We start from the raw sequence: 13493 nt of genomic DNA, 5'->3' as shown, positions 1-13493 counted from the left end.
CCCTTTTTTTTTTTTTTTTTTCTTTTTGCGGGTCTGTGGGTTCTTAGTTTTGCACTAAGGATTGAATCCCTGCCTGCTGCAGTGGAAGCATGCAGTCTTAACCACTGGACCACCAGGGAAGTCACAAGAAAGCCACTTTTAGACCCTACTGAGTGAACTGAGATATGTGTGTGTGGCGGGGGTGGTGAGGGCAGGAGATGTCACATGGTTCAGTTAGGGTCTCTATTTGCTACTTTTCTTTGGACTTGAAGGCCTAATCTAAGGTGGTCCATCAGCCATGGTCTCCCACACACTTCAGGCCCGTGTGGCTCAGCCCTTGGGTGTGTCCACACCTCAGCTTCAAGTGCATTTGTCTCATAGAAGGGAAAAAAGGACCTTGGAGCCACTCTGCAGCTGCGTCACTCGAGAGGGACTTTGCCTCTTACCCTGCTCTGCAGGGATGGCAGGAGCCACTGAAGTAATGGCTGTGAAGCGCCCACGGTGGGGTCTTATGCCCTGCATCCTTGCTGTTATTCCTGTTTCCTGCTTTGGTCTTCAGTGTGGGGCTCTTGGCTATAAGCCCCTGAGGCTGGCAGTGTCTCCTCCATGGGCTGAACACTTTCTGGGCCCCAGCCAGGATCTGATGCCCCAGTGCCCCTCTGTCCAGGCTCCTCACAGGGACTGTGACGTGGGCCTGCCCGGCCTGCTGAGCCACCCTGACATTCACCCCACCCTGGGCGGCTGCCCTGCATCATTCCTCCCAGGACTGCCCAGCACATGGGGGCCGGCCCTCCCCAGGCACCAGGTGTGACGGTCACCTCTGTACCACCCAACCCACCAGGACCTCAGCTAAATTCTTCCCTGCTTTCTGTCTATTTTACATGATTATTTGGGGGGATGGTCAAATACATTAAATTTTTTCAAAATTTAAAAGGCACAAAAAGTGTGCTATTACAAAAAAAATCCCCTCCCGCCTCAGCATTGAGCTCCTTAGTTCTCCTTCCTGGAGATAATTCATCTAAATTTCTTTTTAAAACAATTAACCTTAATTTGATCACCCCTTACAAAAATCATAAACATGCAAAGCAAAAACTAACTTCAAAAGAAAACCTCATCACTTTGAAACAGACACAGAAATACAAATCAAAGCCTATCCCCACAATCCCACCATCTGAATTTCCAGTGTTTTAGGATATGACCACCCAGACAGTTTTCCGTGCATATTTACTTTTTAAAAAATGAAAACCAAACACAAGATGGGTGTCATAATATTGATTTTTTTTCGATATGTTGCCAGAACATTTCCTCATGACTTAAAAAAGAAAATGAGACCATATTTTGTATTTTATTTATAAATATATATTAAAATTATAAATGTTATATATTTATATAATTAAGTTATATAAGTATATACTATTTATTATGTTAAAAACAGGGATACTGTTGAGAGGATTACTGAATTTTTTGGTTTTATTTTTGGTTCTTTAATAATTTTGCCTTTTCTGAGCTTGCACGGTTTGTGGTTGTAGGTCCATAGTAAATTAAAGCTGTTTTGACTCATAAGAGAACAAACCCACGGTTACCAGAAGGGAAGAATTCAGGGAGCGGACAGCCAGGGAGCCCCAGGATTGACATGCACACACTGCTACATTTGAAATGGATAGCCAACAAGTACACACTGCACAGCGCGGGGAACTCTGCTCACTGCCACGTGGCCTGGATGGAAGAGGAGCTGGGAGGAGAACAGCCATATGTGCGTGTACAGCTGAGTCACTCCACTGTGTACCCAAAGCCATCACAACACTGTCAATCAGCTATATTCCAATACAAAATAAAAAGGTGAAAAAATAAAAACCTTACAAAATAAGCCAAAAAAAAAAAGAAAAAATAAAGTTCTTTTCACCGCTCATACATGCACCATAAGATTTGGCCACTGATTTAGATGTAGGAAGTATAAAAGAAGTAGAGATCTTAGATGTGTCTAAGTTTTCTCATTTGTGTTACTAGGTGACTACTGATCACATTTACTAAAATAGGCAATGAAAAATGGAAGCAGTAATTTTGATGAGAAAAAAAGTTATAAAACATATTTCAAACTCCTCTAACTAAAACAATACTGATAAGAAAAACACACTTAATCCTTGTTTTTTCTTAATCACCATCTTTTTAGAACTTTGCATTTATCTTTGTGTAGTGATGTGGTATAGCAGCCAAGAATACAGACTCTGTATTACAGGATGTAATACAGGACGCCTCATTGCTTCTGTAAATGACATTGATGGCTTTCTGATCTTCCAAAGACGCCTTATTTAACTGACCCTGTGATGTCTGTGATGGGCATTTGGAGATTTCTAGATTTCCCTACTATAAGAAACACAGTGATGGGCCCTGAGACCCCATCCTACTTATTTTCTTATGACGAATCCCCAGAAGAGGAATTGCTAGGTCACAAGGTATGGCCATTTTTAAAGACCCATCAAACTGCCTTCATGTTTAGAGGAGTAGGTGTCCTATCCAAGTCTGATTTCCTCAAGGTCAAGAAGTCTGGTTCATACCCCTCTCCACAGGAGCTGTGAGCCCCTAGCCCCATTTCTACATCCAGACTAAGGCCAAAGCCCTCCTCTGAACCTGCTGACCTCGGGCAGGTTGACCCAGCTGCAGGGACGTACTTGGGCCCATTCCAGGCCCAGGTGAGTCAGCTGACCAGGGAGCCGGAACCCAGCTGGGACAAGGGCCACCACCTTCCAGGGAGGGACCATAGTCCGTCAGCAGCGGCTGGAGAAGGACGAGCAGCAGCACCTGACTACAGGTAAGAGCTGGGCGCAGGGCCCCTTGGCAGGGGGGTTGGAGGGGGCAAAGAGGACACCTGCTCTCACCTGTCTTCCTCTTTCCCTGTTTCGACCCTTCTGGGACTTCCAGGCCTTTTCCTCTCAAGGTGCTTCTCTCTGGCAGTGAAATGTAAACTTTGGAAGAGGGGCTTCTTCTTCTGAGCCCAGCCCTGGGCCAGGTTCAAGGGTAGGTGATCTTTATCCAGACATCACTAGGGCTCCATCCAGGCTCCTTCTGACTGCCTGGGACAGTGATCACAGGGATGGGACCCACACTTTGTTCCTCACAATGGACCCCTGGAAAACCAAAGAGCAACCTCTGCAAGAAACTGAATTCAGGCTTCAGTTTCTGTTACTCACTTCTCTGCCTGAAGCTGTTTCCATCAACAAGCTCCCTACCAAGGAAGGAGAACCTGCTGGGGGCGTGGGCCAGTGGCCTGACCCAAGAACCGGTTTCCTCCTGTGGGGACTCCCACACAGTTGGGGAAACTGAATGAGGTCATGGATAAAAGGAGCATGCCTCCACACAGCTAGCCTCAGAAAATGGTGCTTAAGACAGGGCTGCTATGTGCTGGGCAGGCACTGCATGGGCTGTTGTACACATGGTGGTCCAAACTACTAACAACTGTACCGCCACCACCTCTAGCCCGGGCTGTCTGTTCACTCGCGCTCCCTCTTCTATCTTCCAAATGAAAGTCCGACCATGTCATTCTGCTGCTCAAAATTCTCCAGTGGCTGGCTCCCATCTCACAAGAGTCTATGCCAAGCCCTCAGCATGACCCTCAGGCCGTAAAGGATCTAGTCTGTCTCACCACCTCTCCATGCTCTGTCCTACTACTTCCCCTCTGAACGACTGACTTCAGTGTCATTGGTCAGACGTTCCCCAAACAGAACAGGCACTCACCTTAGGGCCACTGCAGTGGCTGTGCCCTAAGCCTCACTGCTTTTCCTTCCCCATTTAGGCCACTTGTGGCCCCCACCCTCAGCAGTGAGCCTCCTGGACTTCCAGGCTCTATCCTCCACTCCCTATCACTTCCCTAATCACCTAACTAACACTGCAGACGCTTATTTATCCAGCCAGGTGACATTCAAAGGCGGGTTTTTCTTTTGTTCCCTGCCTTATTACCGGTACTTAGAACAGTACTGGGACTTAGGTGCTAAGTGAATGTACTGAATGAACAACAGCTAACGATTACTGCGTGCCCTTTATTGTGGTAGTACTTTCTGTACACATCTCAAGAATCTAACCTCCACAACAACTCTGTGATGCAAGTATTGTTATTCATATTACAAAGGAAGAAATGACATGCAGGAGAGACTTGTCCGTGCTTGCTCTCCAGCCAGAGCACATCAGTCTGAACCCATCCTGCCTGCCTCCGAGGTCCTTGCTCTCATTCTGCCTCTCCTGTGCCTGGGTTCAGAAGCATCTGCACTCCTTGAAAGAAGTTCACAGTTTTTCTCCAGCAGGCAGTACAGCCTGAGGGAGGGAGGGGGGTATAAGCTGGTGGCCTAGCAACAGCCTCTTCTTTTCCAACTCACCACATCCCTGGGCTAATTTGGCCTTCCAGGAGCTATTCCTCTGACACTCTAACCCACGCTTCCCTCCTGCACACTGTCTTCTAAAGGATGGATGAGTTGTCCACAGGAACAAGTGGGCGTCCCTTAGTGTCAGCTCTTTGGAACAAAGTGTTCTCATTTCAAAGCCCAAAGATGGGGGCTGGTGACCCCTTTTCAGCCCTGCTGGTCTCTGAGAACCTGATTGCTGCTCAGTTGTGGGAGTTGCTACCACTCAGAATACCACAAAGTACAGAAGCTCAGGGATGGAAATCGTGGAAAATGCAGTGGGAGAACATTTCTCTGGGTGAGCTAGGTTAGATGGGTTCTTTCCTTTCATAGGAGCCAGTTAATTGTAGGAAATCAGCAGCATCGTATTGAGCAAACTCTTCCAGTGTCATTGCAGGAGCCCGCCTTTCCATCTACCTCATCAGGGCACTGTTTTATCTCCTTTTCTAGGCCCAGGGTTTTTCTTCAAAGGTCTTTTTGGAACTTTTTGTCTTCCCCTTGGGTCTGCTTTTCCGTTTCAAGAAACAGTAATTGGACCCTTGCTGTGTGCCAGGGAGTGGGCACACTAGGGCTTCAGAAATGAGCAACATTCCTCACCAGAGAGGGAGACAGGCAAACAAATACAGAGTAGTGGAAATCCAACTTAGGAAATGCAGACCTTGCTCACAGTAGGTGCTTAAAAACACTAGTGGAATGAATGATGAGATTACTAGTGGAATGAATATGAGATTCTGTGGTTTAGAAAAGGGAGACGCTTATTTGTGTTTGGTTTGGGGAATTTGGGGGTAAAATGAGTTCACCAGATGAACAAAGTGGTGGGGGCGGGGGAGATGTGAATGGCATTCAAGACAGCGGGAACAGCATCTGTAAAAGCACAGAGGCTGAACTAGCAGGGTGAGTTACGATCAACAGGAGTCTGGAATGAATGAGATGCAGGGTAAGTGCACAAGAGTGAGGTTATCAGGAGTCAGTGGAGAAGGTACCTGGAGTCAGGTCAGGGAGATTTGAATATCAAGTTGAAGTCGGAGATTTTACTCTGAGGGCAGGAAATGGGTAGGCTGGAGGGCAGGAGTCAAGGCTAACTCCCAGGTTTCTGGCTCCGACCATGGGGTGCATTTGGTGGGGTCACTGTAGAGTGGCAGCAAAGCTGGGAAAAATGAGTTTCAACCAGCGGGAGGCAGTAAAGATCTGGAAGGCGGCTGGACTCCCGGGTCTGGGCCTCCCATCTCTGGAGTAACATACTCCATTCTCCTCCTCTGGAACCTCTATTCTTCACAGTCCAGTCTGTGTCCCCTGGCTTCCTCCGGGAGGCCTTCCCCCTTGCCCCAGGCTTTTATCCTGCACCCCACAGACCCAACTGCCCGAATCTCTAAAAACGAGCAGCGGGTCGTTTTGCTGTGGGAAGTGATCTGCCAGGCCAAGCCCAAGACCCTCACCCCGAGTGGCAGGCCCTCATTCTCGGGTGGGATCCTAGGGTGAATATTCCTGGGGCGGAGCACCAGGACGGGAAGTCAGGGCAGGACAAGAAACTTGGGAAGGTGACGTCTCAATGGGTGGGAAATACTCGGGGATCCAAGGTGCTTCCGAAACCTACGGGAGCGCTGGAGCTTCCTCTTCCTAAGGAGCAACAGGCAGCCCGGAGCGCAGGCGTGTCAACTTTGCCCTCCTCCCTCCCACAGCTGCCTCAGAACGGAATCCTATCAGTCAGGGGAGGGTTCAGCCGCACCCGCTCTCCTTCGGGAAGCCGTTAATGGACTCAGGCTCAGGGGTGTGTGGAGTGTAGGGAGACATTCCCATTGAAAGCGCAATTTGATCCGCGTAGCTTCCACACCGGTAAGAGGCGATGCGGAGCCCGATTGAGCCTTTAAATCCCTTATTCTGATGCTCTACCTGATTTTGTGTGTGTGTATGGATGTGGGTGCCAGCCACGAGCGCCTGGAAAAAGCAAGAGGCCGGAGGGATGTTAGGATCCCACCGGACCAACAACCCACAGAGGAGGCTGCCATTTTCCACCCACAACCGCGGAGCACCCTGGGATCGGCGTGTAGCCATGCGCAGCCCCAGAGGGATTGGCCGCATGCGCTCTAGCCGCCGCAGCGCGCCCTAGCGGCCTGGCGGAGTCTTTGCTGTAACCCATAGCAACCAGGGGAGGTCGCCTCTTATTCCGAGCAAAGTTCGGAGCTACAAGAGGGTCAGAATGGGAGTCTTTTGGAGATCTTCGATCAGCGATCGTTGGACAGATTAGGAAACAAGCCCTAGGGGCCTGTGGTGCTTTCTCCGGTCCCCCTGTTCACGGAGTTGTGTGCCTGGCTGCTTCCAAAAAGCAGGAAACTGAGGCTGAGGGAGGGGGTAGTTTTGTCCAGAGCGGCTTTTCACCCCCACCTCCTTAGGGGGCATTGTTGTGAACAAAACTAATGTAGGTGATGGAATTCCAGCTGAGCTATTTCAAATCCTAAAAGGTGATGCTGTTAAAGTGCTGCACTGATATGCCTGCAAATGTGGAAAAACTCAACAATGGCCACAGGACTGGAAAAGTTCAGTTTTCATTGCAATCCTAAAGAAGGGCAATACCAAAGAATGTTCAAACCACTGCACAGTTGCACTCATTTCACACGCTAGCACAGTAAGCTCAAAATCCTTCAAGCTAGGCTTCAACAGTATGTGAACTGAGAATTTCCAGATGTACAAGCTGGATTAAGAAAAGGCAGAGGAATTAAAAAGCAGGGACATCACTTTGCTGACAAAGGTCCGTCTAGTCAAAGCTATGGTTTTTCTACTAGTCATGTAGAGATGTGAGAGTTGGACCATAAAGAAGTCTGAACACTGAAGAACTGACACTTTTGAACTGTGGTGCTAGAGAAGACTCTTGAGAGTCCCTTGGATAGCAGCGATCAAACCTGTCAATCCTAAAGGAAATCAACCCTGAATATTCATTGGAAGGACTGATGCTGAAGCTGACTACTTTGGCCACCTGATGTGAAGAGCTACTCATTGGAAAAGACCCTGATGCTGGGAAAGACTGAGGGCAAGAGGAGAAGGGGCTGACAGAGGATGAGATGGTTGAATGACATCATCGACTCAGTGGACACGCGTTTGAGCAAAATCTGGGAGATAGTGAAGGACAGGGAAGCCCGGCATGCTGCAGTCTGTGCTAAGTCACTTCGATCGTGTCCAACTCTTTGTGACCCTATGGACTGTATCCTGCCAGGCTCCTCTGCTCATGGGATTTCCCAGGCAAGAATACTGGAGTGGGTTGCTGTTTCCTACTTCAGTGAGTCTTCTTGACCCAGGAATTGAACCCATGTCTCTCACGCCTCCTGCACTGGCAAGCAGGTTCTTTACCACTAGCGCCACCTGGGAAGCCCTACGCTACAGTCCATGGAGTTGGGAAGAGTCGGACGTGACTGAGCGACTGAACAGCAACAAGTTGAAAAAAACCCCGCAAAACAGCATGTTGCCCTGTCTGCACTGTAAAGGAGAAATGAGGGCAACGAAAATAGTTTATAATAAAGGAATATGCACTTCACTATGTAAAAGCTCAGACTGGGTTACACCAGATCACGCTTGTACCTAACTTAAAACGAGGGAGTTTGGATTTGTGTGCTCAGATGCTCAGTCGTGTCCCACTCTCTGGGACCCCATGGCCTGTAGCCCGCCAGGCTCCTCTGTCCATGGGATTCCCCCAGCAAGAATGCTGGAGCGGGTTGACATTTCCTCCTCCAGGAGATCTTCCCGACCCAGGGATCCAACCAGGATCATCTGCTTGTAGGCAGTCTCCTGCATTGGCAGACAGATTCTTTGCCACTAGGGCCACCTTGGATTTAATAGATAGTATTCAGCTGAATTTTGCCAAAGTTTATATTTGGCATTTTGAGTCAAAGCTTAAATGTATCTGTATACAGGCGTGGAGTGACTATGACAGCTACAGACACAGACACACACGAGTGTGTTCTGGTGACCTACCCGCGTTGTGGAGAATTGACAATGATTTTTCAGAATGGTGAACAAAACCAAGAATAACTTCCTCAGATAAGCTGGTGTATACATTTCTGGATGATATATTGTATATTAAAACCAGGTAAAGTTTCATTGTATTTGTATATAAAACAGGTTATAAACAGGTTTTTTTTTGTTGTTGCTTCAATTAAGATTGGTGGGATATTGGAAACTTGTGTGGGACAGTTTGTTGTGATGAGCTGTTCTGTGCATTACAAAAGGTCCTGGTCACTACTCCCTGCTTCCTAAATGCTAGTGTCCCCTCAGTCTTGTGACATCCAAGAATGCCCACACAAATTTCCAGTCTGTTTCTTGGAAAACCACTTATCTATTCAGTCAAATAGCAATTTTTGTCGGCATCTGTGTGCTGGGTGCTGTTTCAGTGGGGAGGTGTAGGGTGATGAACAGGACGTAGTCCCTGGCATTCTGAGATGGAGTTCAGAATGAGGGGATACCCAGATAGTAATCGTATAATATGATAAATAACTTGAGAGTAGGCGCAGTACCAGTCAGTTTGGGAACACAGGAAGACCTAGCCAACTAGCCAGGGGTCCCACGGCCTGAAAAAGCCAAGCGGAGAACTTGCATTTGAGCTGAGTCTTCAAAGGCTTGAAAGGCTATGCAGAGAAGGGTGGTATGCCAAGCAGAGGGATCTGCATAACAAACAGGTCCAAGGTCGCTGGCACACAATGGACACTCAAATAGTGTGAATGAGTAGATGGATAATTGAATGAGATATGCATATTTCCTGGCAGGGAAAAGGCAGGGAAACTCCTGCCTCTTGATTCCACCCAGATCCCTAACCTTGGTTGAGACCCAGAGAAGGTGGCAGTGGTGAAAGTGTCTCAGACCCGGAGGATGGGTTGTGTGATTCCAGCCTGGATAGGATCTCCAGGAAGTGGATCTCAGATTCTGCTCGCCCAGATGGCAGCTGCTACAGATATAAAAGCTCTGCTACTTCAGTGTTTGAAAAAGCAGGGCAGGGATGCCTCTTATTTTCACATCTGTAGCTCATGTGTGATCCAGGGCGTGTTTTTGATGGGTGGTACCTTCTGAGGACTGTCTCAAGATCCAAGTCTCCTGGAGTGTGTGCACAGAAGGGAAGACCACAGGCGAAGGGGCCTCTCCCCTCAGCTGATTTAAAGCAGGTCAGAGCCAGTCTCCCTCTCCCCATTGGACCATCCCTGTCTCCTTAAGATGGTCATTTCTGCCCCAAAGACCAGGTGAGGGCAAAGATCTGGAACTGCCTGCCCCCAGGAACCAAGCGGGCAGTGTGAGCCAGCTGGATGGGTACTTTGGGAAACAAGAGGTGTGTGCAACCTCATCTAAGGGCAGGCTGTGACTCCGGCCTGGCTGAGTGTTGCTTGTGTATGATTCCTGCTCTTGCATTGCCAAGTATTTTGTTTTTTTTTTTTTCCTATACAAGATAGAAGTGGAGAATTCTATATTTCCAGATTTTAAAATGTTGACACTAACTCAAACGAAAACAGAAAAAACAAGCCAGTGAAAGGCAAACAAAGCCTGTTTGGGCCCTCACATCCTGGTTTCCATCCTAGGAAGGTGCACGTTCATAGGACATTAGCGCTTTACTCTACAAGGAGAAACGTGGAAGCCCAGGCGGAATGCATTGCTTCTGGAAATATTGAGTTGATGTCCACGCTAGGGGCTGGTTGACGTCCACAATAAATTAGAAGGTCCAGTTTCTGCCCATTTGGAACTCCCAATAGGTAGATCAAGAGGCAGCTTCGGAGTAGTGAATGATCAACAGACTAAGAACACGAGCTGGGAGAGGAGGCAAGTGTGGGGCAGGGGGAGCACAAATCAAGGCAAGTTTCCTGAAGAGCCCTCTGATATGGAACACAGAAAATAATTGGAAGTTAGCCAGGTGGGGAGCAGAGTGGGTAGAAAGGTATGCCAGACAGAGGGCATAATAATACACACAAAGGCCTGGGGACACGAGGAAGTTCAGTTAATTCAAGGATCTAAAAGTAGCTCATTGTGGCTGAAGCTGAGGGTGCCGGTTGGGAGAAAGACGTGTAGAAAGAAAGAAAGCGGGAGAATTAGGCAGGGGGTGCAAGCAAATGTCTATTGGGACTCAGGGCCAATGAGTAAATCGGTCTTGATGTAAGAGACAACAGAGGCTGAGGGGGTCTGGGGCGCCCGGGAGTTGGCTGCGACTCAGATGTAGCCATTCAGCGGTGGTCCAGGGTTGCTAGAGTGTCCTGTTTTTCAGGAGCAGTGTGAAGCTAGATTATTAAGTGCCGAGTCTCGAGTTCTGCATTTAAGCTTTTAACTTTGAATGTATAAAGTCCTTGGCAAGGTCAAACAACATCTGTTTGCATCTGGCCTGTGAGCCACTGGTTCCAATCTCTGGAGGAATCGTAAAGGGCATGTGGACTGGATTCTGAGAGTGGCGGAGCCACTAGGGGTGCTTTAATCAGGGACATGGCATTCCAGGCTCACACAGAAAGGACCTGTTGGCTGGAGAACAGCAGTCGAGTTGACTCACTGGAGATGTTGTGATTCCTGCAGAAGAGCGGGGAGATGAAGGAGGACAGCGTGAGGATTAGTGATGGGATGTGGGGATAATAGGGTGTGATGGCAGACTAGAAGGGATGGTGTGTGTACAGGGTCGTTGGGGAGGCTTAAAGTTGATAAGTGTCAAGGCAGCAGGTGCAGAGGAAGGACAAGGAAGAGTCATGGAGGAAGATGACCTTGACCCCTGGGGATGACTCTGGCGAGATGCCCAGAGATTCTGGACCTGGTCCAGGAATGTGGGCCCAGTGCAGTGAATAGGACCCCCTGGATCGCCAGGAACTGCAGGTCAGGTGGGAAGACACACTGAGGACAACTGAAGAGCCCGGGACCGGAGGCCGGTCCGCAGTCCCTGCTGAGGGCAGGGCCCTGGGTGGGGGCAGCGGTGACCTCACTGTCTCAGGAGCCAGGGCGGGAGGGTGGTGTAGGAACTTCTAGCTGACGAGGACTGGCTCAGCAAAGGCCGGTAGATGTGACAGAGCCAGTGTGTTAGTGGGTAAATGGTGAAGAATCCAGAAGGACAAACTGCTCCTTGCTCACATTTCATCTAGGGAGGAAATAAAGCTTTCCTGCGGGTAATTTCTTTGAATTTCTTTGGGTACCTTGCTCCAAGGTCCTTCTGGTTCTCCCCCCGATAGGTAGGAAGGTTTTTAATAAATGTTTATGGTCCCCCATCATTTCTTTATCCCTCTGAACAATACTCCGCTGAGCATATAAACTCTTACTCTTACAGTTTGTGTGCATGTTTTTAAGAGTTTCCATTGGCCTTCATCATGATCAAGATCAAGACTCACCAGTGAAGCCGGAAATGGCAGTAGGGGCTCAAATGCCCAGAGATGGAGAGGGGTGTGGGGGGGGCAGGGGAGGAATTATAAGGTGCCTGCTGCCTGTTTTAATATGAAGTCCCCAACCGCTTGACACTGGACTGAGCCCCAAGTAGTTGTGGGAAGATGCTGCACAAACCCCTAATGCTGGCCGGGTATACAGTAGGTGCTCACTCTGCACCAACTGGACCGGGTTTAGGTCTTGAGCGATAAGATCTTGTAAGGCTTTCTGACCTTTGAAACATGGCAGGGAAGGACATGGTTCCCCAGTCCTACTTTGCCTGGTGAGCATGTCCTGGGTGACCCCTGGGTCCAGGTTCTAAAGCCCAGAGTCAGCTGAACACGGTGGGGTGGGATTTTGTAGGAGTGGAGAACATGGGCTTGGGAACCAGACTCTGGCTCAATCCCAGCTCCTGCATTTCTAAAATGGGGATAATAATACCTATTATATAACTGGTATATTATATTATTATATAATATATAAGTATATAATAATAGAATATATAATATATAACAATATATGTTATATATGATATATATAATCATGTAATAGTAGTATAATAATAATACTACCCGTCCTGACGTCTTTCTCATCCTGAGAGTGCTGGGTGGCACGTGTCTGTGCCTCCGCTCGCCCCTCAGCACCCGGCTCTGTTGTGCCCTGCAGGGTGTTCCAAGGAGCAGCCATGGCCACCCTGTACCCATCTCTGGAGGACCTGAAGGTGGACCAGGCCATGCAGGTAAACTGCCAGGCTATTAGCCTGGGTCCCCTGCTGAGGCTTCGGGATTACTCCAGGGTAGCTAAGGGAGGCTTGTCTTGGATCAAGGTTGGAGGCCCCTGGGAGTTCCTTATTGGCCCCAAGGCATGCGGGTCCCCAGTGCGGGGCCTGCTGGGCAGAGCAGGTGTTCAGAGGCCAAGGCAGTGGGATCACAGCAGGTGGAGAAGACGAGCAGCTGCAGACAGGCCTATGTCTGGTGCCCGCTCGGTCCCAGTGCTTCCTCCACTGGGGTTCGTGCAGACCCCATGCCCTAGGGCAAGCTTCCAGGGTAAACCCTGTGGCCGTGGTGTTTGGCCTACTCAGCCCCCAGAAGCCCTTTCCTCCTTCCATCCTACATGAGGTCTTAGTGGGTTTTGAGAACTGGGGGCTTTTTGACTGATAATTACCTTGGCCACTGCAGGTAGTAAATGAGTTGTGACATTCAGTGGGTTGCAGGCCCTTGGGAGAACCTCCCTCCTGAGGCATGGAGGTGTGCAAAGCCACATTTATTGAAGGGTTGGATACCCACTCAGGCCACAAGCATACCTATTGCCCTGACCCCCAGCCTCAGGGAGCCCCAAGCTCCAAGGGCTCTGGGGTTCTGACCACAGCTGAGCGGAACTCCCCTTCCATCCCCAGGCCCAGGCCAAAGCCGTACCCAGGATGCCTGCTCTGCCAGTATGGGGAAAAGGGGACTCCCAGCCTCCACGTGAGTGATGGGGATGGGGTGCTTCCGGCCGAGAGTGACTTCTGCTGGCCATTTCCGAGAGCCTGCCTCTTGCCTGCCACCGAGCCATGGGCACTGTGTACAGTTGTCCCCTCTACTTTGAGGGGGACGCTGAAAAGCTGTGACCTTGTGAGGGGCCTGACATCCCTGACTTAGGGCCACCGAGGAAGGCTGCACAAGGAGACCAGGATGTATGCAGTGGCCCTGGGGCTGCTCTGGCTATCTTGACTGGTGAGCTCAGGCCCAACCCCTCTCCTCACCGTGCAGTTTCCCAGAGCTGCCT

General features: G+C 49.4%; 1 protein-coding gene across 1 annotated transcript in view; it reads left to right on the top strand.

Moving 5' to 3' along the window:
* Positions 1 to 2625: 2625 nt before the first annotated feature.
* Positions 2626 to 13493, top strand: part of SDCBP2 (syndecan binding protein (syntenin) 2) — a 23001-nt gene continuing 12133 nt past the window's right edge. Inside the window, exons 1-3 of the mRNA XM_010841899.1 lie at positions 2626 to 2788; positions 12393 to 12465; positions 13123 to 13192. Coding sequence (XP_010840201.1) covers positions 12412 to 12465; positions 13123 to 13192 — 124 coding nt within the window. The 5' untranslated portion in view covers positions 2626 to 2788; positions 12393 to 12411. The remainder of the gene's footprint in view (positions 2789 to 12392; positions 12466 to 13122; positions 13193 to 13493) is intronic.

The sequence above is a fragment of the Bison bison genome, unplaced genomic scaffold, assembly GCF_000754665.1.
Source record: "Bison bison bison isolate TAMUID 2011002044 unplaced genomic scaffold, Bison_UMD1.0 scf7180017864167, whole genome shotgun sequence".
Classification (NCBI taxonomy): Eukaryota; Metazoa; Chordata; class Mammalia; order Artiodactyla; family Bovidae; genus Bison; species Bison bison.
This window is presented reverse-complemented; position numbering and strand designations above follow the sequence as displayed.